Source organism: Primulina huaijiensis, unplaced genomic scaffold (genome assembly GCF_012295235.1).
Source record: "Primulina huaijiensis isolate GDHJ02 unplaced genomic scaffold, ASM1229523v2 scaffold43333, whole genome shotgun sequence".
NCBI lineage: Eukaryota > Viridiplantae > Streptophyta > Magnoliopsida > Lamiales > Gesneriaceae > Primulina > Primulina huaijiensis.
The window spans coordinates 166,117-194,046 of NW_027360482.1; the positions used below are offsets into that span (position 1 = coordinate 166,117).

General features: G+C 35.1%; 8 protein-coding genes and 1 pseudogene across 9 annotated transcripts; 4 read left to right on the top strand and 5 right to left on the bottom strand.

Moving 5' to 3' along the window:
* Positions 1 to 4,038: 4,038 nt before the first annotated feature.
* On the top strand, positions 4,039 to 6,217 carry LOC140970062 (probable inactive receptor kinase At1g48480). Its single transcript, XM_073431626.1, has 2 exons — positions 4,039 to 5,366; positions 5,600 to 6,217. The coding sequence occupies exons 1-2, from the start codon at positions 4,094 to 4,096 to the stop codon at positions 6,151 to 6,153; spliced, it is 1,827 nt and encodes a 608-aa protein (XP_073287727.1). The 5' UTR covers positions 4,039 to 4,093; the 3' UTR covers positions 6,154 to 6,217.
* A 1,173-nt stretch (positions 6,218 to 7,390) lies between these two features.
* On the top strand, positions 7,391 to 8,260 carry LOC140970059 (plant UBX domain-containing protein 2-like). The gene has a single exon (XM_073431624.1). The coding sequence runs from the start codon at positions 7,391 to 7,393 to the stop codon at positions 8,258 to 8,260; it is 870 nt and encodes a 289-aa protein (XP_073287725.1).
* LOC140970045 (glucan endo-1,3-beta-glucosidase 3-like) lies at positions 8,017 to 15,405 on the top strand. Of its 2 annotated transcripts, XM_073431601.1 has the most exons (6): positions 8,017 to 8,254; positions 9,682 to 9,960; positions 11,491 to 11,603; positions 13,673 to 14,926; positions 15,043 to 15,070; positions 15,159 to 15,405. In XM_073431601.1, exons 2-6 carry the CDS (start codon positions 9,902 to 9,904, stop codon positions 15,310 to 15,312), a joined length of 1,608 nt encoding a protein of 535 aa, XP_073287702.1. In that variant the 5' UTR covers positions 8,017 to 8,254; positions 9,682 to 9,901; the 3' UTR covers positions 15,313 to 15,405. The 2 variants fall into 2 exon arrangements, with proteins under 2 accessions (XP_073287702.1, XP_073287701.1); XM_073431600.1 differs by lacking the exons at positions 8,017 to 8,254; positions 9,682 to 9,960 and having other exon boundaries at positions 10,626 to 11,603.
* Positions 15,406 to 15,909: 504 nt separating this feature from the next.
* Positions 15,910 to 17,314, bottom strand: LOC140970077 (F-box protein SKIP28-like). The gene is made up of 2 exons (XM_073431643.1): positions 16,823 to 17,314; positions 15,910 to 16,546 (listed from the first exon to the last, which is right to left on the bottom strand). The coding sequence occupies exons 1-2, from the start codon at positions 17,153 to 17,155 to the stop codon at positions 15,986 to 15,988; spliced, it is 894 nt and encodes a 297-aa protein (XP_073287744.1). The 5' UTR covers positions 17,156 to 17,314; the 3' UTR covers positions 15,910 to 15,985.
* Positions 17,315 to 17,363: 49 nt separating this feature from the next.
* Positions 17,364 to 18,791, bottom strand: LOC140970078 (dynein light chain 1, cytoplasmic-like). The gene is made up of 2 exons (XM_073431644.1): positions 18,466 to 18,791; positions 17,364 to 17,837 (listed from the first exon to the last, which is right to left on the bottom strand). The coding sequence occupies exons 1-2, from the start codon at positions 18,697 to 18,699 to the stop codon at positions 17,670 to 17,672; spliced, it is 402 nt and encodes a 133-aa protein (XP_073287745.1). The 5' UTR covers positions 18,700 to 18,791; the 3' UTR covers positions 17,364 to 17,669.
* Positions 18,792 to 20,304: 1,513 nt separating this feature from the next.
* LOC140970074 (protein PLANT CADMIUM RESISTANCE 2-like) lies at positions 20,305 to 21,600 on the bottom strand. Its single transcript, XM_073431638.1, has 4 exons — positions 21,284 to 21,600; positions 21,047 to 21,118; positions 20,688 to 20,900; positions 20,305 to 20,477 (listed from the first exon to the last, which is right to left on the bottom strand). Exons 1-4 carry the CDS (start codon positions 21,507 to 21,509, stop codon positions 20,401 to 20,403), a joined length of 588 nt encoding a protein of 195 aa, XP_073287739.1. The 5' UTR covers positions 21,510 to 21,600; the 3' UTR covers positions 20,305 to 20,400.
* Positions 21,601 to 22,817: 1,217 nt separating this feature from the next.
* LOC140970063 (protein PLANT CADMIUM RESISTANCE 2-like) lies at positions 22,818 to 24,573 on the bottom strand. Its single transcript, XM_073431627.1, has 4 exons — positions 24,144 to 24,573; positions 23,934 to 24,005; positions 23,266 to 23,478; positions 22,818 to 23,152 (listed from the first exon to the last, which is right to left on the bottom strand). Exons 1-4 carry the CDS (start codon positions 24,355 to 24,357, stop codon positions 23,070 to 23,072), a joined length of 582 nt encoding a protein of 193 aa, XP_073287728.1. The 5' UTR covers positions 24,358 to 24,573; the 3' UTR covers positions 22,818 to 23,069.
* A 120-nt stretch (positions 24,574 to 24,693) lies between these two features.
* On the bottom strand, positions 24,694 to 26,179 carry LOC140970060 (putative receptor protein kinase ZmPK1; annotated as a pseudogene).
* A 785-nt stretch (positions 26,180 to 26,964) lies between these two features.
* Positions 26,965 to 27,920, top strand: LOC140970061 (putative clathrin assembly protein At1g14910; the record flags this gene model as incomplete). Its single annotated transcript, XM_073431625.1, has 1 exon — positions 26,965 to 27,920. A coding segment is annotated over exon 1 (908 nt), but the record flags the coding sequence as incomplete, so codon positions are not given.
* Between the last annotated feature and the right edge of the window lie 10 nt (positions 27,921 to 27,930).

Consider the following 27,930-nt stretch of genomic DNA (forward strand, 5'->3'; position numbering starts at 1 on the left):
ATATATAGTCTACTTGCCATTTCTTTTTTAGTCTTTTTGACGAATTATCGCTGAATGGAACAAAAACAAGATAAAAAATGAAATATGTACAAGTTAAGGGACTAAAAATATTATTTCTTCCTGATTAATTACTTTTATTTATACGGTGTGTTTAGTACAAAAAGATTGCTCAGAATTGTGGTGGTTATTCTTGTAAAACCAGTGTTTTTTTAGCTTTTTTAATAAACCTAGTGAATCTACTATCCAAAGGACTAGGTGACATTAACTCAAGGAAACTAAACCCACGTCTCCCCCTTGTTTTCGACATCATATCAATATTTTTTATGTCATATTAATATTTTCTGATGTCATATCAGCGTTTTCCAGTATCATATCTATTTTTGGGATACAAATAAGAGTTGATTTTTAAAGTAATAAAGCTATTTATTTTTTGCCCAACTTCCTTGATGCAAATCACAGCCCTGCACTAAGCTAGGAGATATTTTTGATAACCTCGTGTGGTCCGTATTTCTAGAGTCGATGAAACACATCTCCACCACATTTAACCCCAACTTGCGCCTTCAATTTCCCAGTACTGATACCCATCTTGCAAATATGTGAGTGCTGGGCTCTACCCTTTTGAAAAAAACAGATTGTTTTTTTTTTTTGGTTAAAAATGATGCAGCTTGTAAATATTATGCTAGTTTCCAAATTTGTTGATACCAAGGGAATTTGACAGCAGAATGCAAGAAATGGTGATGAATGGAGGGTCCTAGTTAGCTAACCAACCTGCCTCATTGGATAGAAGCCGCGATAAATAAATAATGAGTCGCGATATTCAGTAACCAGATCACACCAAATAATTTTTCAAAAGACTTCTTATTATATGTATACTCGGATATGATTAAATTCTTCAAATTCAAAATTTATTTCTGTTTGTTCTCCGATATTCTATCATGAGATACATATTTGGTTGACTGCTTGATTAAAACAAATTAGCTAGGTAAGATCCACTTTGTCTATCAAAACTTACATCTATATATATAAGATCAAATCAGATAGTTTCATCAGGCAGATCCAAATCAAGAAGGAATGCAATGACACAATTACTGGATGATCAGTATGTGCTGTAGACTCGAGCGCTCGAATCAAAACCGAAACCATTTTCAAGAAGTTGGAATCAAACCAGTTTTTCAATTCTCGAGCTGTTTTCAATATTAAGGACCAATTGTGAGTCGTTTTTCCTTTTAGTTGACATCACTTGCAATGAAAGATAGGATACTAAATTAATCCATGCAGCAGTTCAAATATGTATAATCTGTCGGCAAAATGAATTAAATGCATGACGAGAAATTGAATTGAATGAATGATTGGTGGCAGGGACAACACGTTGAGTTTTTATTGAAACTAAGAATACACGTTTTTAAGGCATCTTCATGCGGACAAAGAGCTCTATAAATAGAGCTCTCCTCCTTCATTCTGAAATAATCCCTTCTTCGAGTTTTTTCCTCATCTAATAGTATTTGAGTGCTTAGTTCTATAATATTTGTGAGCCATTTTTTTGTCCTGTATTAATAGAGTATCTGTTCTCTTTAGAAATACAGTGAGTGAGTTGTACACCATAAAATATTATAGTGGAATTTTTTAAATATCGAGCGTGGTTTTTACCCTAATAATTTTTAGGAGTTTCCACGTAAATTTCGGTATCCAGTTTATTCTTTATTTTCATATATTATTATCTCAAGTTGCCGCACTTGGGACCAACATAATTTATCCTATATATAATATATTTTAGGGCGAATTGCCTTCATATTTTCTTGAGAGGGTTATCTTCATAATTAATTTTAAATAATCTAATCCAATAATGTTACTGTAATTATGTTAATGCGATATTGAAAATATTCACACGACTCATGTAACCATATATTATTTATTTTGAAATAGATATGTTTGAAAACGATATTAGAAAAATCTTAACCTAATTAATACGCTTACTTATATGATAATATTTCATAAAATATACGGGATGATGAAAAATTCTTGTTGAGTCTCAACTTTCAAATATTATGTATTTTCGTTTGGTATGATCGATAAAACAATAATTGATTACATATTTTTGTTTCATCCGACGTAACATCATCTCAAACTCTACAAATTATTAGAGTTATAAATATTTTGTTATTCATAAATAATAATTTATCATAAATCTGATGTCACGAATCAAACAATATAACATGGTTTTAAATAAAATATATTCCGAATGTAGTTAGAGTTAAGACACTAGCTTGTGTCATCCCAATTCCCAAGCACAATTTGTTGTCAGACCATCACACGCTGTGCTGTGACACTTTGGTGATTTTCTTGCTGTCCGGATTAATCTTGAAGCAGCTCGTACATTATATACTGCAGCGTGCATGCAGATCTTTAACAAGCACACATTTGCACCAACTCCTGTGACATACTTCTTCACACATCAATTCCTATCCACTCAATTATATTAGTTACCTGTATATGGTTTTTTTATATGTAAATAAAATAAAATAAAATAAAATAAATCATCCATATTCATATTATAATAATTCAAATTATATTGTAAAAATTGATTAATGAAATTAAAAATACAGTCCATGTTCTGGCATCGATCCCATGTCTTTGCTGCCATGCCAGAATGTCTGTTTTTTTTTAAAAAAATTATTATTAATAATTCAATTGTTTTGACAGAAGCAACGTCTAGGAAAAAGTATCGACCAAAGTCATCTTCATCTGAAAGTCGTGACTTGTGACTGGCGACGTTTCATGAGTTGCATTATGCGCTTTGTTTGTTTTTCTTTGTAATTTGGTAGCGACTTTTAGTTCTGGTATTCTTGCCTTCTTTATATGATTCTTGACGACAGAAACTGGCTTGAATTGGCAATTCTATTGCACCACATTTGACATAACGGGTTCATATTACCTCCAAATTTCAACTTTGAATTTTCCTCGCCCATCGGGACAGGGTTTAGTTTTTAAATTTCATCGAAATTATAGAAAAAAAATTCTGGAAGTGTATATTCTTACCTTTTAAATAACTAGTTAATAAATACAGTAAGGGATAAATAATTATATGTAGTTTGATTGATTAAATTTATAATCAACATAATTTTACTTTTCTAATAATTAATTAATAAATATAGATAAAAGTTATAATATATTAACCGTAATACAGAAATTTTAAATTGCAATTATTTGATTGATATAAGAAATAAATAGTGTATGGATAAATTATAATTACAACTAAACATTTCATTGGATGAGATTAGTGCCTTCTTGACTACAAAACTTTACAACATAATTCCATGACGAGAGATGCATTCAAAAATATTGTTGTATTCACAAAAAATTTAGTATCATTTTTTAAAATTTAAATCACGTGTTAAAAACACCTTAGCTTGGCAATTAAACTCGTGAAAATAAATATGCTTAACTTTTGAATTTTAAAGGGTTAAATTTTGACGAGAAGGTGATATCGCACTTTGAAGTACAAAAATGTTTTAAAAACCAAAAAATTAGAAATATTTCCTAATGGAATAATAATAATATTAGGTAACTATCATATTCTATATTGGGTCCGTAATTTGACTCGATGAGTTTGAGGTCAAAAGTTGAATTTATTTATCTTGTCCGGTGGAACAACACAATACAAGCAATTTGAGAATCCACCAACTTTACTCGATGTTTAAATACCTACATCCGTTTACGTAGGCCGAAGAATTTCTCGAGTCAACTAAATATTATTGACAAACACTTATGTTAGACGAGACAGATCTCTTATTTGGGTCATCCATAAAAAAGTATTACTTTTTATGTTAAGAATATTAATTTTTATTGTGAATATCGGTAGGGTTGACCCGTCTCAGATATTAAGATCCGTGACACAGTTTCACATGAGACCCACTCAATATTATTTACACGGTGGTTATAAAGTTAACAATAAATTATCGTAAGTACTAGAAAAATAGTATATACACTTTTAACGAAATGCAACACTGATACGACCATTGACTCCTCACGTCTCAAAATTCCCACAACCTTAAATACACAAAATACTGCATATTCTTACACTAATTCGCCTCAAATGGACATTCCCCGCCAACCAATTCATGTCCTCATCTTCCTATGTTTAACTCTCTTTTCTCACATACGACCTGGCCTCGCAGATGATCGTATCGCCCTCCTCCGACTACGTGCCTCCGTCCGTGGTCGCACCTTTCGATGGAACACAGCTGACACCACCCCATGTACGTGGGAAGGCGTAAAATGTGATGACAAGACTAACCGTGTGGTTTCCCTACGTCTTCCGGGCAGTGGCCTAATCGGGAACCTGCCATCGAATACCATTGGCAATTTGACGGAACTCAGAGTCCTCAGCCTCCGCCACAACGCCCTTTCGGGTCCGATTCCTTCTGATATAGCTTCATGTTCTCAATTAACTGATCTTCACTTGCAAGGCAACAGCTTTTCGGGTGAGATTCCAGAGATTTTCTTCACTTTGACCAATCTTTTACGTTTGGATTTAGCAAGAAACGAGTTTTCAGGGGATCTGCCATCCGGTTTTAATAGCCTAGTAAAGATAAGAACTTTGAATTTAGAAAACAACCAGTTCAATGGATCGCTTCCTGATTTGCACAGCCTCAGTAATCTCAGACAGTTCAACGTTTCTTTTAATGGTTTGATCGGTTTGATTCCACGGAGTTTTCATAAATTTTCTGCTCAATCATTTCTTGGAACTTCCCTTTGTGGTGGACCTCTTGTTTCTTGCTCCAAAAACAGGATGTCAGGTGAAGCAGTAGCCGGGATTATTACAGGATCAGCTATTGGATTTCTTCTAATTCTTATGTGTGTACTCATTTTACGGAGAAAATACAACAGTAGAAAAACAATCCCAAGGATACCACCTTCCCCGATGAAGCCATCGGGCTACAAGCCCTGGAATTCAAAGTCTATAGCAATGACAGAAGAAAACAGATCAAACAGTACATTTTCTGGCCGAAGCCCTTCAAATGAGAGATTCAAAATCGTCAACAAGAATGGTGGGCTCGACGGATTCGTGTTTTTCGATGGGAAAACTTTCACTTTACAAGAACTGTTCCGGTCTTCGGCTGAGATTTTTGGAAAGGGGAGCGTTGGATCAACGTATAAAGCGTATTTAGACACTGGATTTCAGGTTATTGTGAAGAGGTTGAAAAACGTAAGTGTTTCAGAGAAAGAATTCAGGTCGAAAATCGAAGAACTGGGATCATTGATTCATGAGAATTTGTTGCCGGTAAAAGGGTATTATTATGGCAGAGAAGAGAAGCTTATCATCTACGAGCCTATGTCGAACGGAAGCTTGTATGCTCTTCTTCATGGTTAGCCTCTCTTCTCCATAAATCCTTTTCTTTAAACTTTCATCCTGCCTAATATCTTTCTCCCGTTGAGTAAGCACAGAAACGCTAACGAACACTAAATAAATTTAAGGGTTGAGTTTAAATTTATCGATATATATCACTATACACTAGAAAAATTTCACGTTTCCTTGCTTGTTTTATGCTTACCATGGACTTAAAGAACCCGATCACATGTATACATGTTTCATCATCAGGAACCAACAAGCAGTCACTTTCTTGGGAAATCAGGCTAAGAATCGCCCTCGGTACAGCCCGTGGGATCGAACATCTCCACTCCAGCAGCCCCCGAACCACGCATGGGAACATTAAATCATCCAACATCTTCCTAACAAACTACTACAACCCTCGAATCACTGAATTTGGCCTCACACAACTCGTTCCTCCGGCATCCGCCACAAACGGTTATCGAGCCCCGGAAATAATCGGCACACGCAATGCCACACAGCCTGCGGATGTGTACAGTTTTGGGGTCATACTGCTCGAACTTCTGACGAGCAAATCACCCGAAGAGGCGTTGGCTAAGGAAGGGATCAAACTGGCGAGTTGGGTGGAATCTGTTGTTGAAGAGAAGTGGACAATTGAAGTGTTCGATCCCGAGTTGCTTCGGTACGAGAATCTCGAGGAACAAATGGTGCCGCTTTTGTATTTGGCGATTTCTTGCACGTCGCGGTATCCGGAGAAGAGACCATCCATTGCTGAGGTCGTGCGGCGGATTGATGAAATTTGTGGCGGAGAAGTAGAATATTAGTGTTGATGTTCTTTTGTCTTGTAAAAATAACAGATGCATGGTTTATATGTATGTCATTGATTTATTAATGATCAGGTATTTCTTCTATATTTTTAATGATTTTTGTGAAATTTATAAATCCAAAAATATTTAATTTAGAATTTTATAAAAGTTTAGTATTATTCAGTTTAAACAATTGTAGGGTTAAAAAAAAGTAACGTAATATCCAAATTTGATTTTTAAAAACTATATAAAAATTTAGAAATATTAAAAATGTCAATAGAAATGAAAGAATTGAAGTTTAAGATACAATTATAAAATATCAAAAATTATCTATTCAACTAAAATATTTGAATGAACATTTGATCGAGAAATATCTCAAACTTGTATACTCACTTTCATTTATATTAAAATAATATATATACAAATAATAGTTAATTCATTCTTTTCTTCTTCCCATGTTTTTCTATTTCTTCGGACTTTTAAAAACACATCTTTTCTATTACTGACTATATTTTAAAATCAAATTTATGAACATTATTCATTTTATTTTTTGAGTTATGAACACAAAATCTAGCGAAATTTAAATTCTATTTATTAAAAATTTAATTACTCTACCTTATAACAAAATATAATATTTTATTGATCCCTAAATTGAAAATAATAATTATTTTTAATAAATAAAATTTTGTTTATATTAATTATTATATCACATTTTATATTATATATTATTATTATTATTATTATTATTATTATTATTATTATTATTATTATTATTAGGACGATATGATTTGAAGCTCACAGGATAAATCACTAATTACTGATGTCAAGAGACTGGACTTAGTTTATATCTAAAAATAATTACTAATTACTGATGTCAAGAGAATTTGAGAAAATCGCATTTGTTAAACGCGCTAACAGCTAATTCCATGGCCACCCTGGTCTCCTGTAAACTTCCATGGCCTTTCTCCCTTGGATTTTCCTTCGAATTTCCAGCATCTCTTTTCAAGTTTTTCTCAACCCGTGTCATTGATTTGCTAGATTCATCGCATTACTTGTTGCAAATATCCTGCTTCAAATTTATTTCCTCAATTGAAATCCCATTTTTTGTCTAATTTCCGGTAGTCTTCTTCTAGCTATATACTATTCTTTCACACGCTTGTTTAGCTTTAATTTCGCTGCGTTTTCAAGGTTTTCGGCCTTTGAATCTTTGCTTCTTCTTTTTTTGCGCTTTTCAAATTCCGGAAATTGGAAGAGAATGGATGATGTGAAAGATAAGATGAAGGGATTGATGAAGAAAGTCAACAATCCTTTTTCATCTTCAAATTCTAGCAAATTCAAAGGCCAAGGTAGAGTTTTGGGCTCTTCTTCAAGTCCCGATCAAGTTTTATCATCATCTTTGTCTAATTCCAAGGCTTTACCTCAAAAGACGAATAATATTTCTGAACCTTTACCACGAAAGGTAAGCAATAGTTCTGAGCAGAAACTAGAGAATAAGAAGCCTGAAATATTGGCGAATAAGAATAGGGACGAGAAGGATGGTAATGGGTTTGATCCATTTAATTCGTTGATCACTTCTGGGAGAAGGAATCCGCATGGTTATTCTTTGAAAGTGTTTGAATGTCCTGTTTGTAGCAAAGTGTATAGCTCAGAAGAGGAGGTTTCTGCTCATGTTGAATCTTGTTTGAGCAGTTCAGATTTGAGTAATGAGAATGGCGGCGAAGAATTGGTGGGCGGTGAAACCCGGCTGCAGGATTGTGTGAGTGCATATGTATCTGGGAAGCCGAAGGATAGTTCGATGGAGGTGGTGATGAGACTTTTCAAGAATGTGGTGGTTGATCCGCAAAATGCAAAGTTTAGGAAGATAAGGTTGGGAAATCCTAAGATAAAGGAGGCGATAGGGGATGTTCCGGGAGGGATTGAATTGTTGGAATGCATTGGGTTTGAGTTGAAAGAAGAAGGTGAGGAGATGTGGCTTACGATGGAAGTTCCTTCCGAGTATCAGCTTGGTTTAGTCAAGAAAGCTATATCTTTGCTGGATCCTAAGAAGGATGAGGAGTTACTATCCACTGCTCCTGCTAAGATCGAGGAAGACCTTCAGCCGCAGAAGGTCGATAGGCAGGTGTAACTCCAATTCATCACGTATTGTGTTTCACATTTTAACAGCATTTGCTTAAATTATTTTGTAAAATATAGTGTCAGCTGCCTTTGCTTTTCGGTACAGCATATATCATGAGAATTTTGTGTCTTTTTCTTTGTGATCGTTGTTAAGGATCGTAACCGTGCAAGCCCGGGAATTACTGATAGTTCTCACTTATACAGACAGATGAAGACTGCAATATCAAAGAAATCTAACTTGTGGTTTATCAGAAGTTGGCACTCCTTTCTGTGTTATATGGAGTGTATATGCGTGTAGATATTGATAATTTATCAACAAACAGAAAAGATCTTGATTTCAGTTGTATCGTTCATGATCTCTTTAGCATTTAGGAGGATCGTATGGTTTCACTCAGAAGCTATGAAGGAAGAGCAGACTATGTGATACATACATATACCTAAGAGCATTATTTGATAAACTTTATTGGATGACCTAGTAAGAACTGAAAGAAGAAGCTTCTGAAGGGATGGAATAGAAGCTTCTGAAGGGATGGAATGAGCTGCATTTTCTTTGAATTTTTCTCTCTTGTTTGCTGACTCGAGAAAAAAATACTTATATTTTGATGCATGCTATCTGAAAGAAACATCTTTTCTACTATCATAAGATTCACTTGCTATTAGTGAATTTTACAGCAAGTGAATTTTACGGGTTCTTGTTACAATAAGCTAATGGCAAACAAACTCTCATCTCTCATACACATCACGTTAACTTAAATGCACTATATTGTTAATAATTATCATCAGTTGAATGAATTGTAGCCAAGAACAAGATGCTACAACTTCAGTTGGCTTCTGTGTCAATTTATATGTTTGCTTGTTATTGTATTTAACATATTTCGCTTTTTAATGGTTCTAATGCTACGTATTGATGTGGCACCAGGTGGATTAGATGCTATTGTATTAAAAATATATGCATGTATACTTAGTCGAATAATCAATGACTCTATCTAATTTAAATGGATCTTGATCATCTGTTCGGAATCTTCTTTCATTGAATACTAATTAGAAAGATCAAAAGTCGCTTTTCCTATGTTAAAATCATTTGCATGGTTTTGGTTGCTTTATATTTCTATGAATATCCATAGTTCAGATTATATTAAAAACCTTATCTGTTCAAACATATGGCAGCATCAATTAATGTCACATTAAGACATTAGTCTCTTCTTTATTCATGCTTTTGAGGAAAGAGTTCTCATTATTGAAATGGATGAATCTTTAAGTGCTTATTAAATTTTAATTTTAGAGCTAAATTTAGGATGTTTCCGACTTTATTCTTCTATAACTGGCTGCATGATATTGCATCGGTAATTTTTCTTCCCTTGTCCTCCGATAATATGTCACGCAATTTAAGGAATCTGCTCTTACCAGTTCTCTGTGTTCTCATGTAATTAGGTCCGAGTGTTCTTTTCTGTCCCTGAGAGTGTAGCCGCAGAAATTGAGCTCCCTGATTCATTTTACAACCTTTCGGCTTTGGAATTGAAAAGGGAAGCAGAGATGCGGAAGAAGAAATTGGAAGATTCAAAGCTTTTGATCCCTAAATCTTACAGGGAAAAGCAGGCAAAAGCAGCAAAAAAACGGTACAAGAGAACTGTCATTAGAATACAATTTCCTGATGGAGTGGTACTTCAAGCCATTTTTTCTCCATCAGAACTTACTGGCGCTCTGTATGAGGTTAGTCCTCTGATATTATGGTGTTATGTACATGAATCTTAAAAGTTAATTCTTGGTTTCAAATCTGTTATTCCCTACACATGAATTTCTTTATGAGATGTTTGAACTTTCCGGGTATAATTTAGTTTGATATGATTAACTCACAGGCCTATATCTGAAATCACTGTATTCTTGTAATTAATGTTGTAATAATACCTGTTGATTTTGTAGACGAAAATAAATAGGAGCATGTTGTATGATTTTGACCTCAAATTATCAAGTCTGGTTGTTCTAAGATGAAGGTATTGCCTTTCGCAAATTTATTTCGGTTAATAAACAAACAACACGTGGTTGCACTATTTGTTGTCTGCATGTAATATACTTCATCTTATTCTACCGACATTTGGTTTTTACACTAGTTTGTGAGCTCTGCACTGAAAGAACCAAGCTTAGAATTCGAGCTGCTACACCCAGTTTTGGTTAAACGGCGGGTAATCCCACATTTTTCGCCGGCAGGAGAGAAAACCGTTACACTTGAAGATGAAGATTTGGTTCCTGCGGTCCTTATCAAGTTCAGACCCATCGAGACAGACGCCATCGTGTTCACAGGTCTCTGCGATGAACTCCTCGAAAAAATCGAGCCCCTTGTGCCTGATTCAGCCGTCCCCCCGTTGTAATCTCTACAGATTTCTCCATTTAAGAAACAAAGATCAACCTTTTTTTTTTGTCTTCCGATATATTTAACTCCACGGTTTTCAATTATTTTGATGATCAATGCGGGTGTAACAAGTCTATTGTAATGCGAATAAAGATATTTTTTATTAATATATCGATTAATTAGATCTTTCAGATTTTTGGCCAACAAGCGATTCGAAAAAAGGCCAGCTTGAACATTGTTTAAGAAAAATAACTTCATGGTTGAGAGGGAGTTCTGGGATTGGGCAATGATTTGAATTTTGAAGAAATGAAGGGGTAAAATAAATTAGGATCTGATGAGGGTGAGTGCATGCAAGTGGAGCTAGTTTGGTTTGCGGGGCATGACAGATGACAAGTGAATGGAATCCAGCTATCTTTATTCACATCCCCGCAACCTCGTGTCTCGCGAAATCTTACTCCCACTCCCCAACCCGGCACGCTGATATATGGAACCCCACGGGGTCAAAATCATAATTTTTTCAGTCCAAATCCGAACCTTCATTCGTCATCTTCGATGTTACGAATCATCAATCGAACACATAAAGAAAAGGAAAAAAATAATCTTGACCGTCGGATTTCTGACACACCCAACTCCCTCTTTTTTTTTTGGGGTATTTTAACTCCTCTTGTTTTTGTGTACGTGTGTAATGTTAATATGTTATACTCTAAATGGCACGAATACAGTAAATTCAGAATAAATGTGTGTTGTTACACTTCACTCACTCTGTAATTAAGTGTACCAAGCTTGGGTGTTGGCATTGCGATTTCCTTCGTCAAAAGCATGCCACTCCCCCTTGCTTTTTCTTTGTCTAAAGCTATTTTCTTGGTGCCGTTCTCTTTGGGGTCTTGTGATAGGGGTAAAAGATTCGATTTTTGGAGTTCAAGAGGAAGAAATACTGGGAAACGGTTCATGGGTTTATTGCTTCTTGTTCTTCTCTTTCTGGTTTCTGCTTCTTCTGCTGATGAAGGTTTGTGCTTTTTCTTTCTTAACTTGCTTGCGTAAACTGTTCTGTGTTTTTTTTCCTTTATTTGGTTTCGTTTTGCTGATTTTTTAGTTCTCTTGTCCTTTGCGTATCGCTTATCCTTGAATGCCACTCTTATTCCTTAGTCATTCGTTGTCATTTGGCATTTTTGTTCTGAGAAATATTGTCCTGTATTCATTTAACTAACTTTAGTTTAGTATGATTTTGGTGGGAGTTACGCTACAGTTAGTTTATTTATGACTGTATTAGGGTATTATGCATTTATGCACTGCTAATTATAGAAATTTGTACATGTGGAATTTCTTGGAAAAGTTTACTTTTGCTATGGACATTTTTCTCGAATAAAAACCTCCAATGTGTCCTGGTCAGATTTGAATTTTTTTTCTATTGCTAAACAGCTTAGATTGTTTTCTGTTTAGACATATAAAGTGCATTATAGCTTTAAATAAATTTGGGCAGAATTATTTCTCCCAGTTTGGTCCTATTCATGTCAGTTTCGGAGTCATTTTGTCATTTTTATATATTAAAATATGTCAGCAAGTGACAAATCGCTGACAGTGCAGTTCCATATTTTAATAGATGAATCTGCATTTGTGTTTCATTTTTACGCACATGGGATACGTCCATATGTTTGATATTTCTTTCCTGTACAGCAGTGCAGGTGCTTTCATGTATGTTTTTTTTGTACACATGCTGCGGCAATAATTGAAGTATCAAAATAGTGAGGCAATCTGGGATGTTGCCCATGATATTTGTTGAAATTTCATAACAAAAGTCTGTTAATTTTTTACATTTTTCCTTCTGAAAAGGACGGCATCCTTGATCCTAGTGTGGTGAACTTTCTAGGGGTTATGAACTTTCTTGTGCAAAAGTATATCACTGCCCGCAATTGGAGTGAGAACATTAAGTAAGTTTGAAGTTTGGTCGATAATGACATGACCAGTTTCGTGAAAAATCTCAAGGATACAAGTTGTTTATTTAATGAAATCAGTTAAAGAAATCAATTGAATCGAGTATTTTACACCATGGATAAATCACCAGCTAGTTTATGTCTTAAAGTTGATCACAGATATAAAAACACATTGCTTTAATTGGAGGATATATCTTGGACACTGTGTCTGTGCAATATATGAAGAAGATGGTGTCATTGTGTGCTAAGTATGTTTCTCTGAAGAAATGCAGTTTGGAAGAGATTTCTAGTTTCAGCCTTCAGTCCTTTTAACCATTCTAATCTTATGCTTTAGAACGAATTGACTAGGAGTTTTCTTGGAAAATGTTGGCTGTGATAATTGTTGATATTACGAGGTGGATAATAGGTTTCCGGATTTTGTTTATTCCTCTGTTATTCTGCTCTGGCGCACTGGTTCTGTCATTAAAATTGCATTTCCATAATTCCATTTTCCAAACTTGTGTAATTAAGCATCGGGCTCGGCCCTTAGATGCTGCAATCTTGTCTTTTTAATCATTATTTTTTAGTTAGTGAATAAATTCTTATCACACTCGCAAAGTTTTTCACTTGACAAAATTATTTTTTCTTGAATTTTCTATTTCCCTTCATATATTATTAATGTACAATTAAGAATGTATGGTCTTATTCATTGGACTGATAGCTTGTACATCTGTTTTGAAAAGAATTTTGAATGATCTGCTTAATGATATTGCATCTTAAGGCAATTTTTTTAGTATTTTACGCTGTGGTACTTTTTCCAACTCAAATTGGCTGATCATTTGAAACATCTCAAATCTTATACTTTCAAGCTCAACTCTAGATTTGAGATAAACTGGTTCCACGCTTGCCTCCAGTGACGGAATCAATATCCCGACTAAAGGGGTGGAACTTAAAAAATAAAGATTTTTTCAAACATGGTGGTCAAATCACATTTGCCACTTATGTTTTCTTAGAAAAATATACTCTCGACTACAGGAAAATTGTGCTATGGATGGGGAGACTGCTAGCTTTTCCTTTTTCCGCCAGCACTTCCCTCAGTTAATTATTTTAGTCCATTGTCTTTGTCTCTAGCCAAGTTCGTTATGTCTTTATTTCTTATCTTCAGGGGCTTTCATTGGCGTGAATATCGGCACAGCGCTATCTGACATGCCAAATCCAACTCAAGTGGTGGCCCTTTTGAAGGTTCAGCAAATCCGCCACATCAGGCTTTATGATGCTGACCGAGCCATGCTACTGGCACTTGCGAACACTGGAATTCGGGTCACCATATCCGTGCCAAATGACGAGCTTTTAGGCATTGGGCAATCTAACGCCAGTGCAGCAAATTGGGTTTCTCGCAATGTTCTTGCACATGTCCCTGCCACCAATATCACTGGAATAGCTGTTGGATCTGAAGTCCTTTCCACTCTACCAAATGCAGCTCCAATCCTAGTCTCTGCCATTAAATTTATCTACTCTGCACTTGTAGCCTCTAATCTTGATTCCCAAATCAAAGTTTCTACTCCACATTCTTCTTCTATAATCCTCGACTCATTTCCTCCCTCCCAAGCTTTCTTTAACCGTAGCTGGGACCCTGTAATGGTCCCATTGCTGAAGTTTCTACAGTCCTCAGGATCGTATCTTATGCTTAATGTTTATCCATATTATGATTACATGCAATCCAATGGTGTGATTCCATTGGATTATGCTCTGTTTCGTCCTCTTTCTCCTACCAAGGAAGCCGTAGATCCTAACACACTTTTACATTACACCAATGTCTTTGATGCAGTTGTTGATGCGGCATATTTTGCAATGTCTTATCAAAACTTTACGAACATCCCAATTGTAGTGACTGAAACTGGTTGGCCTTCCAAAGGCGACTCTTCTGAGCCAGATGCCACTCTTGAAAATGCCAATACTTACAACAGTAACCTCATCAGACATGTTCTTAACTCGACGGGTACCCCAAAGCATCCTGGGATTGCAGTTAGCTCGTACATTTATGAACTTTACAATGAAGATCTTCGAGCTGGGCCAATTTCGGAAAAAAACTGGGGGCTCTTTAATGGAAATGGTGTTCCTGTTTATATTCTCCACTTGACCGGTTCGGGAACAGTTTTGGCAAATGATACTACGAATCAGACATTTTGTGTTGCAAAGGAAGGTGCTGATCCGAAGATGATACAGGCAGCGTTAGATTGGGCTTGTGGTCCTGGAAAAGTTGATTGCTCTATTCTTGTGCAAGGGCAACCATGCTATGAACCAGATACAGTTGTGGGGCATGCATCATATGCTTTCAATGCGTATTATCACAGAATGGCTATGACTGATGGAACATGTAACTTCAATGGAGTAGCCATCATCTCTACCACTGATCCAAGTATGCCACCAAAACTTTTTCTCATGTTAAACTTCGACAGATTATATTGATAAAAACACGAATAAATTAGTTAGTTACTATTGACACTGATTTTTTGTATATGTTTTCTGGTGCAGGCCATGGCTCTTGCATTTATCCGGGAAGGTATAAAATGATTCTTCCTCCAAAGAAATGCCAAATGTAATATGCTTCTACTGAATTTTTTCTCAACATGTCAATCTTTTTCTTGCAGTGGCGGAAGAAATGAAACCTTTGTAAATGGCACCACTCTTGTTCCTACCAATTCCACGACATCGGGTTGCAATTCACGACATTTCCGTCAAGAAAATATTTATGTTCGTGTTATAACCGTTTGGTTTGTACTCTGGTGTGCCGTATATTTGTAGTGGTATTTAGAATTCTGTCATGGTATTTTTGTAGTTAAACTGTAATGCCTAGAGACAGTTGGTTTTGTCTTCATTTGACAATTCGAGCACACCACCCATTTTTGTTCACTCTGCGAATTTAAGGGTGGGCAACATCGAGTGGGAAATGGTTGGATGACAAGTAAAAGTCAACTGATTCCTTAATTTGTGCAAATAATTCAAGTTGATCATTTAAATTGATTGATGCAACTATCTCTTGGTTCAAGTGTGATGTACGTTCTCGTTGAACTTTCTCTAAATTTAAGGATGATGCATTTGCATAAATTTTTGGATCGTAGTGTCTCCTTTTGCTCTGTCGAAAACGATAAGATTTAAAATTAAGATTCGATAATGGCATTGTATCTAGGATCTTTCCCAAGTCAACGATGATGTTAGTACGTTGCATTGATATTTGAACACTTGTAGTTCTTGTCGAAATAAAATATAGTAGCCGATCCTTTGCTACTTGATCGCAGAATAGACTCGCATGTTCTATGCTGAGCCAAATTCGAGTTCTTATCATGCAAGTTATAATCAGGTTCTACTACTTATTATACCGTTGTAATAAAACAATGGAAAAAAACAAACACATAAAAGAGTTTATTCAGCAGTTTTACAAGATAAAATTCGGATGGCAAGAATCACATTCAAATCCTTACAAGATAAAATTGGAATGGCAAGAACCACATACAAATCCTTCGGAACCCACAAGCGTCAGCTGTGAGCCAGCATGTTCATTACAATATGGCTTATTACAAAAACTGCATTTTGGAAGCTCGAGCCAACAATTCAAGCACAAAGAATCCACACAAGCTGCTTCTTCGAGTTCATCAATACCGTTGAAGCAAATTCCGCATTCTTTGCATCTCGGAATGCAAAGATCGCATCCCCTACATTTCTTCTCACAGACGAGTCGAGGGCAGTCGAAAACCATTCTTACTTCATCGCATATTGGACATACATCCACATCGATTGAGTGATAAGTCTCTTCGTGCAAAAGGGTGGGGAGTTTCTTGTGATAAAAGATCTTGGATTGGTTTGGTCTCGATTTAAGGTTTGGGTTGATTAGCTCTTGAAGAGTTTTGAGTTCTTGTTTGTTGATGCCATAGATGCCGTTGATTCTGAGACAGTTTAGAATGGGATTTGTTTGTGTGAGGAATCTTACTGCTGTGATGATTCCTTCTGTTGATAAGTTTGTGCAGGATGGTACATAAAGCTGCAAAAATAAACTTCGGAGTGATGCAAAAATATATGTACAAGGAGCATATGGTATAAAATATAGTAGGGGAAGGTTAAGTATTCAATCCCTTCAAAATAAATTAATAGCACACAAAAAATAGTTGAAAAATCTATGTTTGGGTAAAATCACTTCATGTTTCATGCATTCGGTGATGTGTTGACATGAGATTAAAGCTAAATAATGAGAAAAACAAGTCTTATGAAATCAATAATGGAGACAACATATAAAATAACTCCGGACCAAAGGCTAAACCTTGCTGATACAAGAATTTTGTGCCACAACCCTCAACAACCCATCATCTGTAATCTTCACGCAGTTCAATAGAGCCAGAACTTGCAACCGTCCTTTCGCTTTCAACGCTATTCTCATAAGAATGTCATCTGAAATACCAAAATTCAAAGGCCGGTCCACAACGAGTTGCATCCATGGTAATATGTCGTTGTTTATGGCATCTCCAAGTGATCTGCAGACTTGGGACATGGACAAAAGTTCAAACAGAGGAAGATAAGTTAAAACAAAGAAGATTGCTTCATGGGGGGATGATCTTTGTTCTAAACAATTGCTCTGTCCATTGTTCTCTTCCATTCGTATGATTTCTTGGTTCTTGGTTTGCTTGAATGGAAATTTTTTAGGGGTTGAATTCAAAGATTTGATTCCACAAAAGGAATTTAAGCAAGTATTAGGAACAGAACGAGGATGACAAGGGAAGTTGAACGCAAGATATTATTGTGGAAGTTTCATAGATTTATATGGAATGTAGCGATTGTGGCTGGGAGTATGGCGGCATATTAAGTAACAAGAAAATCAGACCCTTCATTTTCTTGGTCGAAGTTACATACGTACCCTTCAATTTGTTTAGAGCAAATGAGAAAAATGCCCCTACAGGAGGAGCTTGATGCTAATATTCAACACAAGCATCTCCATTAGCAAAATCTCGAACGAATGTTCACCAGAAACAATAAAATACAAGATTAATATGCCAATTACTAAACAAAAAATCATGGTGCAAATTCGTTTCTTCCATGGAAGACATCATGTATCAATCTGTATGATTCTCAATTTTCAAGAATCGTAAAAAAACAAGTCGGGAATTAACAATTCATCTTCGTGCATCGATATCCAAAGGCTCCACAGCAGTCTTGAAGAGAAGAACATAGAATTTATCTATTGAGAAATACAAAAAACCTCCCAAGGAATGTGTCACATATGAACCAAAGCTCGTTCCGACGATGCAATGCCAAGCTGGACCATATGTAGAGTCAAAATCCTGCAAACCAGCACAAGCTCATTATGTAAGCTAGCTTGTCGCATGAATTAAGTATAAGACAGCTCGATTGATGTTCAAAAAATTCAAGATAGAGATCAGGTTAGTTGAAATTTACAATTGAACCCCGAGCACTCGAAGATTGAAGTTTATTTCTGGGGTGCCATCACAGACTTAAAAGGATAACACTTCAAGATTAATGTTTTCATATTATTACTTCTTCAATCGATTAGATATTAGTCTGATTACAGGAATTTCACGTGCCAAAGAAGGACGGAGGCTGAATAAAACGGTGAGAAATATAGTTCATCTGTGTGTTAATTGAACTATATTTTCATCAATTTTTTGTGTTCAAGAAAATTGATTCCATAACTATATGGATCAAGAAACCAACGGAAAACGAACAAACAGATACCAATAACAAATTCCATTAATTCAAGAAACGCTTCCTGTACGATGTAAAACAGTAAACAATACACAACACTCAGCTCCTTTGGACCAGGCCTTAATTAAGAAAGCCAATAGGGGAATTTTATCAAACTCCCTTTGCACCAAAAAGGAAAATAATCTTCAAAAATTGATGGCATCCATTTTTAACGCATCAGAAAGGAAAAGAGAAGTGTATCATCACCTTCTTGAGCGCAAGGGCGAGGCGTTTACTATCAGGCTTTCCTGAAGGCATGGATTCAAGATTATTTCTTGCTGTTTTAAAGGCGTGATTTTGCAAAGATATGGGCATGTCCGAAGCCCTCAGGCGTATATTCATGCACGCATTTTGCTGTTTCTGATCAATGCCTTTTTTCTTCTGAATCAAACTGTTCAAGAATCTGCTTCTTCTTTCTAATTCCTCCTCTGCTCCCTCCATCTGCTCACTGTGCTTTCTTCATTTATTGTAGTTTTATACATGTACCTTGTGATGTATGGCAAAATAAAAGTGTCTGCTTGTGCTCCCAATGGGCAGAACATGTGAGTGATTACATATATATCTTGTAAGACGGTCTCACAAATCTTTATGTGTGAGACAGATCAATTCTACCGATATTCAAAATAAAAAGTAATATTTTTTCATGGATGACCCAAATAAGATATCTGTCTCACAAAATACGATCCGTGAGACCGTTTCACACAAGTTTTTGTCTTAGACAAATGATCAACACTTCAATTCCTCTTATCGATAATTTTTTTGAACTAGTTTGCACAAAATTTATCAATGTGATTTACCTATTTCTCTGTGATTAGATTATTATCAATATTTTTTTTGAACGAATTCAAACCTAGTTTATTAATATAATTTATTTGACCAACTTAATTTTTAGTTTGTTGACTATCACATTAGCACGAAGATGTTTTACTCACCAAAAAACAACAGATATCAACGTCACTAAAAAAAAAAATAGCTTGCGGTTGGGTGGGAGCCAGGCATAGGTTGGAAGACTAATATTATGGCTCTCGAGGCACTTTTAAGATTTGTTTTTATATTCCTTTTCTAAGCTCAAGAAACTCTAGCTAGCAATATTTAGTTTTAAATTTATTTAAGGCTTAAAATCTTGGGAGTTTTCAAATTTAAAGTTGAAACTTCCATTAATAATCAATGTGTCATTGGGTTTTAGCTACAAGTATTAATAATATATACGATTTTTAGCTCGATTAGGAGCGTTAACCTTCGATTTAAGAATAAGGTGAAATTTAGCTCTTTGATTATTCGTGCGTCAGCCATATATGTTATTGATTGGGTGAGTATATTTATAGCTGTTGGATAATTTTTAATGTATTGTGTAGCCAAGGTTATTGGGTATGGCGTTTGGAGCGGAAAACTATGATTGAATTGCGGGAAATAATGTTCATTGATGATATCAGTTTTTTTTTACCATGATGAAATTCATGATCGTTGTCTTTTAGTGTGATCGCACTGGTAAATTATGTGTGACATGCTCATCCAATAAACGTTGGTAACAAAAATCAAACTCCTAAACATTAGTTAAATATTCATGTTCTTTATCAACTCGGATATCATCTGAATAACATTATAGAAGTACCAATTCTCCCTTGCATAACCTATTGACTTGTCAAAATTGAAAAAAATACTAAAAACGATGTTTTTTTAATTGATAAAATCGTATGTGAATCTCAAATTAATCAAAATATTTAATATCACATATGTGTATATTTTTTTAAAAAATGAAATTTTATATTTACATTACGCGAAAAGAAAATCAAGAAGCACAAGGAGAGAGGTGTCGGGGGAGACAAAAGCAACGACAATCACGGGCAAAATAATAATCATAATAAATCAATGCCTAAAGCTGCTTTTTCCCTCTCAAATTTGTCTCTCTTTTGAAAGTTTGTCTATTGGCGATCGGAAATTCTTTACTTCTCAATTCATGTTTGATGGAGATTTTTTTTTTAAAAAAAAATGAATAATGTAGGACGGACAAGAAATTATAATAGAAAAGATAATTAATTTCTTTTTTATAAAAAAATATCTTTAAATGGAAAGATGGTATTTATAAATTTATTTATTTTTACAATATAATGTAATAAAAAGAAATAATTGTTTCCAACTTAATTATCTACCCATTCCTCCAACAGAGGGGGCCGTCATTGCCATTCCTTGGCTCTGTTTCTCAACATTTCCATGCCATCCTGTAACCAATATCGATAAGTAAATTAATAATAAGACACGGATCCAGTACGTTCTTAAACAAATTTTTTAATTAATTTGTATAAATTTCATTCAAATTATCCAAAATGGTTGAAATTTAAATCGACTAATTTTCGTCATTCTCGACTAAATTTTTGTCAGTTGTTATGAATAAACATATATGTATACACAAAAAATTTGAAATAAGTTACCTAGAGACATGTCGAATCCACGATGTTGAAGCTCACGATATTCTTGACACAGCGCGCACGACTCACAGCAGCAGTGGACGAGGAAATCGTTGCACGGGCTCTCCGGCAGCAAATACTGCTTTCTCAACTTGGACCGATAGAAGCACGAGTATATGCAGCAACATCCCGTCGCAAAGCCAATGAGACCATATAGCCCTCCACTAATTCCACAGCCTAAACTTGGGGGAAGAGATTTATATATATTACAACTTGATATTTAAATCCCACTATAAAATTTATATCATGTTCGCTTAATAATTCTAATTTATTTAGAAATACTAAAAAAATTTGTCCTTAAATAATTTAGTTTCTTTACTTACTAGGGGATCCTTTGTTCACAATCTCAGCAACCTGTCCAAATGTTATACATGGACACCAACATGTCATGCAACCTGAAACAAAAATATATCCATAATTACTATTAAATAATGCACGTGCTTTATTTTTTTGAATTTAACATAAGACAGTATTATAAATACAAGTTATATTATATTATATTATATACACGAATCCTTCTACTAATTTGTTACATATATCAAAATTAAATGATAACTTACAACTACGAACATCGGAGCAGCAGTCACATAGACCGGTGGACCATTTCCCAGGAATACCGCTGCCGTGGGCGTTTAGCGGCGACGGTGAACTCCCTATCGGTTGGATGTTATCTAGAAATGGATAGCTACTTGGAGATTGGACTGGTATTCCCATCACCGGTGGTCGTTGGTCGTAACTTGGTGGTGCTGACGGTGGTGGTTGAGCTTTTGCATCGTAATAATTCATTTTGAAAAATATATATCGATTGAATTGTAAAAAAAAAACGAAAGAATTAATTATAACCTAGATTCATGATAATGAAATTTGTTGAGAGGCACAAGATTTTGTTTATATAGATTTCATTTATATTAATCAACGCGGTTAATATAATATATACTATAAATTGCAGTCCATTAATTTATTTAATTACGTGTGAAATAGAATTAGTCGAGATTGATAGATGCATCCTACACGCATCTTGAATAAATCAGTCAAATGTATAAAAAGTTGAGTTTGAGTAATTAATTTGTTTTGGATATTAAAAATTCAAACAATAAATTAAACACCTCTTTTTTCCACCACCAAAACACAACATTTACTTGAATTTCAATTACTAGAAGAACATAGGTTTTGAATTTAATTTAGTAATCCGAAATTCGAAAAGTAAAATTTCAAACTTAGTTGTGAACAAATTTCTATTCCATATTATTTTGAGTTCCTTATAGTATAAATAATAATATTTCATACGTAGAAATTATTTTGGAATTCATGATATGGAAGGATCAGTCATGCACGTAACCTTTTAAATTTCTAGAGACTAATATTTTATTTTTCACTTTGTGTTAAGTTCCTTTTCCATTTCAATTGCTAGACCAACGATTTTATTTTCTTTTTGTTAAAATTAATATATCGTTTTTAAAATTATAATTATATAAAATTCTATTGCCAGGGAGTGCAAACAAAACATTAAAATTTGTTTTAGAATGAGGATTTATCTCCGATTTCCTCTTATAAAAAACTCTAAACATAATTATAATTATTTTTCATATAAATTAAATTTTAAAAAATAATTAATAATCATAAAGTTTTTAGTTTTTCAATTTTCATTTCAATTTTTTTTAACATGAGTTTTTATTTTAAAAAAAATTTGATTTGACATATATACACACACTAGAAAAATGTACATGTGTTGCACGTGGAAGCGATTTTATTTGAGACAAAATTAATTAATATAATACATAAAAATGAAAATTTTATTTTTTATAAATTCATATTAATCACATATATGAAGTTTGTGTATTTTCACGTATTTATTTTAAATAATTTGTTTTTTTGTTATATCATTTTGTTTGTTATTTGTCTTTTTATCTTAAGTTCATAGTTAATACAAATTTTTTCTCATTACGAAAATAACGATTTTTTGTCTAATCTAATTGATCGAGATTTTTCAGCACAATAATTTATAACAATTAAATATCTTTAAACACAATATTATTGCAAATGTATATATAAAATTTTAATAACAAGTACATATATCGTCCGACAGAAATCGATATATTACAAATCTATCTCAAGAACAATTTTTTAATTAACTTTAACAAAAAGTTGAATAAGTTAATAAACTAAATTGAAATTAAAATAAACAGATGAAACAAATGCAATATAAATAATTTAAATTAAAATAATAAATAAACAAATGTTAGAATCTCGATTAATACACATACCATTTAATCTTATAAAAGCAATCCTTTCGAATGTTTTAAAGAAAAATTGATTTCACATGCATGTATACATATATAATACAGCTCATTGACGTCCCATTCCTCCTTCAACGTATGGAGCCGCCGTTCGCATTCCTTGGTTGTATTTTTCAACATTTCCTTGCCATCCTACACCATTTTCAACATCTTTATTAATAAAAACATACAAACGTCGCTAAAACTGTAGATAATTGTATTATATGTCGACTTTTTCCCAAGAAAAAATTGACATACGTACATACCTAGATGCATGTCGAATCCACGGCTTTTGAGCTCGCGATATTCTTGACACAACGCACACGACTCGCAGCAAAAATGGACAAGACAATCACCGCAAGGAGTCTCCGGCAGCATGTACTGGGCTCGCATCTTCGATCGGTAGAAGCACGAGTATATGCAGGAACATCCCGTGGCCAACCCAATTAGAGCATATAGTGCTCCATTCATTCCGCATGCTGCACCAAATTTTTCATAAAATTTTCTTTTATATTTCCCCTCTACAAATATGTAGATAGAATGTACTTAGATACATATTTTGGTAGAGAACTCGAACTCTAAGTTGGCCCGAAAGTTGAGCGATATTTTTGAGTTCTACATCGATCGATCGGATTTGGATCATGTGCTGTGGCTGAATACACAGCACCTGATGATGTCTATTTTTATACAGTTGATCATCTGATGGACCTCACACAATTTCAGATAAAATTGAAAAATTGTCTGAAGAAACTGAAAAATTGTCTGAAGAAACGAGATGATCAGCTGATCATCTCGTGTAAAAAGTACAAAGCACTGGTGCTGTGTTTTCAGTCACAACAGAGGATCCAAATCCCGATCGATCGGGTGTAGAATTTGAAACACATTAGTAAAATTATTGAAGGGTTACTCAAAAAATTTAAATGTATACACTTACAAGAAGATCCTCGGTCTAAGATATCAGCAACTTGGCCAAATGTTATGCATGGACACCAAAAAGTAATGCAACCTACAAAAAAAATACTATATAATTAGTAAATAGAATTAAAATTAAAATTTAAAAAAAAAATCAAATAATCATTGGGTACAAGTTAAATTTATAAATACATACATTAACGTGTATTATAAACGAAAAATATTGACCTACAATTGTTGATATCGGAGAAGCAATCGCAGAGACCAGTAGACCACGGTCCTGGCGCGATGCCACCACGAACTTTTAGCATTGCTGATTGGGGGCGCTGTGGTTGGATGTTACTGACAAATTGATGGTTAGAAGATTGGATTGGTACTCCCATATCCGGTGGTGGAGGTGGCGGCGGTCGTGGAGGTGAGATTGTTAGAGATTTTTTATGATCCATGATTTCACAATGAAATGGTCCAAAGCAAAAAAAAAAAAAAATACAGGAATATAAAAGTAAATGTGCAATGCAAGGCTAAAATTCGACGTTTGGTAGTTAATTAGTTGTAATGACCAAGCCAAGCGCAAGATTGATACATAGGTGGTACACTTGGCTGGAATTATTAATATTGAGTTGGCCTACAAATTCGTTCATCCTCCGGTTTTTACACATAGGCATGTTTTAGTTTGTTAAGGTACTTTATTAATGTCTTGATAACTTGTGCATTCATTTATTTATAGTTAATGTTTTTTTTAATTGAGATTTGTTACAATTAGGTCTTGAATCTAAGACTTTATCTCAAACAGCTTGGACAAATCTAAGATTTCGATGTCAGATGGACCATACGTTGGCATGAACGGAAGATGAATCAAAGAGATAAGGGCAAATGAGTTAAGAGTTCAATAAGCCAAGCTTCTCCTCTGGGTCACGAAGATCTAACTAAGGAGGAAATTTTAGTGACTGGCTTGAAATGACGAACAAGAAATTTCTTTAAAAACGATCCCCAATCCATTCTGGTGCTATGTACCCCAGGGTTCCACGCAGTCTTGATACACTCACCTTGTCCTCTTTCTTCTTCATCTTGGCTATCCCAAAATCCGAAACCTGGGGGCAGAATCATCCCCTAGAAGTATGTTTTCGTGCTTGATATCACAGTGTAGAACCCACTCTAAGCATTCTTCATGCAAGTATGCTATTGCTCTAGCCACCCCTAGAGCAATCCTGTAACAAATATTCGAATCAAGGATCGGTTTCTTTTTTGAGCCAACAATAGGCATTGTTTCTTGATCCATCTCAGAAGATTCAACCTCAACCTCTTGGAACAAGAAGTCACTCAACGGCCCATTTGGCACATACACAAAAACCCCACATACAATCTAACCCAGTTAAGGTGGTGCATTCGAGAAATAATCGTAACCTCAGCCAAAGAATCAGCATCACCACCACTACTATCATGCAAACGCTTGACAGCTACGACCCGACCATTACTCAACTTTCCCATGTAAACAACACCAAGGCCACCCTTCCCAGTCTCTGTTGAAAAGTTATTTGTGGCGTCTTTAAGTTCAGCGTAGCTAAACCTCCTCGGTCCACCAGAAGGCATAACTTCAAGGCTAATGTCCTGGCCATATCTCTATACTTAATGTACTTTTGCAAAAATGTACAGAAGAAAAACACCCCACTAATAAGCTCAGCTGCAAATAGAGTGCATATAATCAATATATTCCCGGTGTTAGTCTTGGACGCAGTCGGGGGTAAAGGAAGGCTTATTCTCTCCGGACAAATACCCTCCATCAAATTGGTCACGACCGTAGAGTTGGATACATCGGTTTCAGATTCATCGACCCTCAAGAACATGGAGGTCTCTGTCCCTGGTGACCAGTATCCAACAATCATCTTATCTAGTTGTAAAACACAATAATTAGTTCCATCATACTTAAACATGAATCCAAGACAATTGAGAATAGCTAGACACATGGCTTCACATGTAGAAAAATTTGTGGTCCTTGTGTCACTCTGATTCAACCCTCCTGTGAAATTTACAAAATCCAATCTCAGAAACTTGCTCCTCCCAGTTTCCTTAATCGGAATTTTTCGTTCGCACGAGTCACGCGCTACTTTCTTGAATCCAGAGGGGCAAACACAAGAAGTTGAGAGATTTGATGCATCATACATACATATAGAGCTTTCACCACAAGTTCCATGAATTGTACACAGCTTGCCACCCTAAAAGCCATTGTCTTGACTCGAAAAATATTTTAAAATTAAAGTCAAGAACCATATCATGTTTTCGCTTTATCCAGTTGGCAATCTTATGTGTCAGCCACCACTGATAAAATAATGCTAATTCCGTCGGCTAGTCAGCAATTCACGGTCAAATTAACTTACTTTGGTGCAAATTGGACTAAAATAACACAAAAATTTAAGTTACATGACCATAATCTTACTTTATATAGGACTAAATCCAAAAAAAGGTGGAATTTACAAGATCGAAATGACTATTTCCCCTAAAAATAATAATTACTCCAAAAAATTTCCTGTTAATATTCCACTGAAATGGGAAACTAGGCTTGTCGTTCCTATTTAAGAACCTATATATGCTTTCAATTCCAATCGAAAAATGGTGGAACCAAAACCGAATCATTTGAGTGCATTTTATGTTTTTGTTTGTGACAGTTTTAAAGTTTGACGTGAAGAAGAAAATAACTCATGACGTAAATTGAACTGATTATCTAAACTTATATTATTCAAGAATATCGTGAATATATATTCAGTTCTTTGATAAAAATTAACCATATCGGTTCAATTTAATTTTTACAATTAAAAAATTGGATTATATTATTAAAAAATGAAAATTACAAATCAAAATGAACGAAATCCATAATTAGTAATACGGCATTCGTCTACTACCTCAAATCTTGTATGCCATTCTTCTTGTAATCCCCGCTCTGTCCAAAGATACCAATTGTCATAATCTGTGGACTTATCACAAAATAATATAAAGATCTACTCATTGACGTTAATTCTTAGGTTTCAAGACCTTAAATTTCCGCAATTTATCTCGGTCTAAATTAAGCCCTCCGAAGATCTTACACATAAAAATATATAGACACGATGAATAGGAGAATTCGTCAAGTCTTCACCTCTCTAAGAGAGCACTCATGCGTTAGCTATGCCAAGATTGCAACCATCGGGGGCTTTTGTGACATCGATCTCACCATTGTCAAAGCAACATCCCACGACGACTTCCCCATACCGGATAGGTATGTCCACCAATTCTTGAAGACTTTTTCTGTCTCGCCGTCGTCGAACCGTGCGTTCTCCCTCAGCTTTTCTCGGCGGTTCGCCAAGACACAATCGTGGCTAGTCGCCCTCAAGTGTTTGGTCCTCCTCCACCGACTCCTTCGGTCATTGCCAGACGACAGCCGCCTCAGGGCTGAACTGTTGTGGGCTCGAACACAACGGCTATTGTCGCTCTACCCGTGTAACTTCCAAGACAGCTCATCCTCAGCTTCTAAATACTACACTGCTTTTGTAAGATCATACGCAAGGCTGCTCGATGAAGCCATCACTTGCGTTTCTCCTGAAATGTTGGAACAAAGTGCTCAAAATGAAGAAACCCTGACGTACAAAATCAAAGACGTGGGAAATATGATAGAAACCTTGCCTCAACTCCAAAGTCTGATGGACCGTTGCATCGAGTGTCACCCCGCGGGTGCACCTTCGAGGAGCTTCCTCATCCAGTCCGCCATGAAGCACATAATCCGCGATAGTTTTATGTGTTACGCCACTTTCAAAAGTCAGATTTCTATTATCTTAGATAATCTGATCCAGTTACCATATCGGAGTAGCTTAGCAGCCTTTGGAATCTACAAGAAAGCATCATTTCAAGCTGAAAAACTGTCCAAATATCACGATTTCTGCAAGTCTATGGGATATTGTGGATTCTACGAATACCCTTTAATCGAACGAATACCAGAAATCCAAATACAAGCACTCGAAACATTTCTCAATGGGATGTGGTCCTTCACT

Bases quoted from the DNA above. Each gene is read 5' to 3' on its own strand.
- LOC140970059 (XM_073431624.1), top strand. From the start codon at position 7,391: ATGGATGATGTGAAAGATAAGATGAAGGGATTGATGAAGAAAGTCAAC.
- LOC140970074 (XM_073431638.1), bottom strand. From the start codon at position 21,509: ATGAATTATTACGATGCAAAAGCTCAACCACCACCGTCAGCACCACCA. The intron at 20,901-21,046 runs GTAAGTAAAGAA...CCCCAAGTTTAG, and splicing joins TGTGAACAAAGGATCCCCTA to GCTGTGGAATTAGTGGAGGG. The intron at 20,478-20,687 runs GTAACTTATTTC...TATTGGTTACAG, and splicing joins TGGATTCGACATGTCTCTAG to GATGGCATGGAAATGTTGAG.
- LOC140970062 (XM_073431626.1), top strand. From the start codon at position 4,094: ATGGACATTCCCCGCCAACCAATTCATGTCCTCATCTTCCTATGTTTA. The intron at 5,367-5,599 runs GTTAGCCTCTCT...TTTCATCATCAG, and splicing joins CTTGTATGCTCTTCTTCATG to GAACCAACAAGCAGTCACTT.
- LOC140970063 (XM_073431627.1), bottom strand. From the start codon at position 24,357: ATGGATCATAAAAAATCTCTAACAATCTCACCTCCACGACCGCCGCCA. The intron at 24,006-24,143 runs GTAGGTCAATAT...TTTTTTTTGTAG, and splicing joins CTTCTCCGATATCAACAATT to GTTGCATTACTTTTTGGTGT. The intron at 23,153-23,265 runs GTATGTACGTAT...AAAATGGTGTAG, and splicing joins TGGATTCGACATGCATCTAG to GATGGCAAGGAAATGTTGAA.
- LOC140970077 (XM_073431643.1), bottom strand. From the start codon at position 17,155: ATGGAAGAGAACAATGGACAGAGCAATTGTTTAGAACAAAGATCATCC. The intron at 16,547-16,822 runs GTTTAGCCTTTG...TTATTTTTGCAG, and splicing joins AAAATTCTTGTATCAGCAAG to CTTTATGTACCATCCTGCAC.
- LOC140970078 (XM_073431644.1), bottom strand. From the start codon at position 18,699: ATGGAGGGAGCAGAGGAGGAATTAGAAAGAAGAAGCAGATTCTTGAAC. The intron at 17,838-18,465 runs GTGATGATACAC...GCTGGTTTGCAG, and splicing joins TCGCCCTTGCGCTCAAGAAG to GATTTTGACTCTACATATGG.
- LOC140970045 (XM_073431600.1), top strand. From the start codon at position 11,417: ATGCCACTCCCCCTTGCTTTTTCTTTGTCTAAAGCTATTTTCTTGGTG. The intron at 11,604-13,672 runs GTTTGTGCTTTT...TCTTATCTTCAG, and splicing joins TGCTTCTTCTGCTGATGAAG to GGGCTTTCATTGGCGTGAAT. The intron at 15,071-15,158 runs GTATAAAATGAT...TTTTTCTTGCAG, and splicing joins TCTTGCATTTATCCGGGAAG to TGGCGGAAGAAATGAAACCT.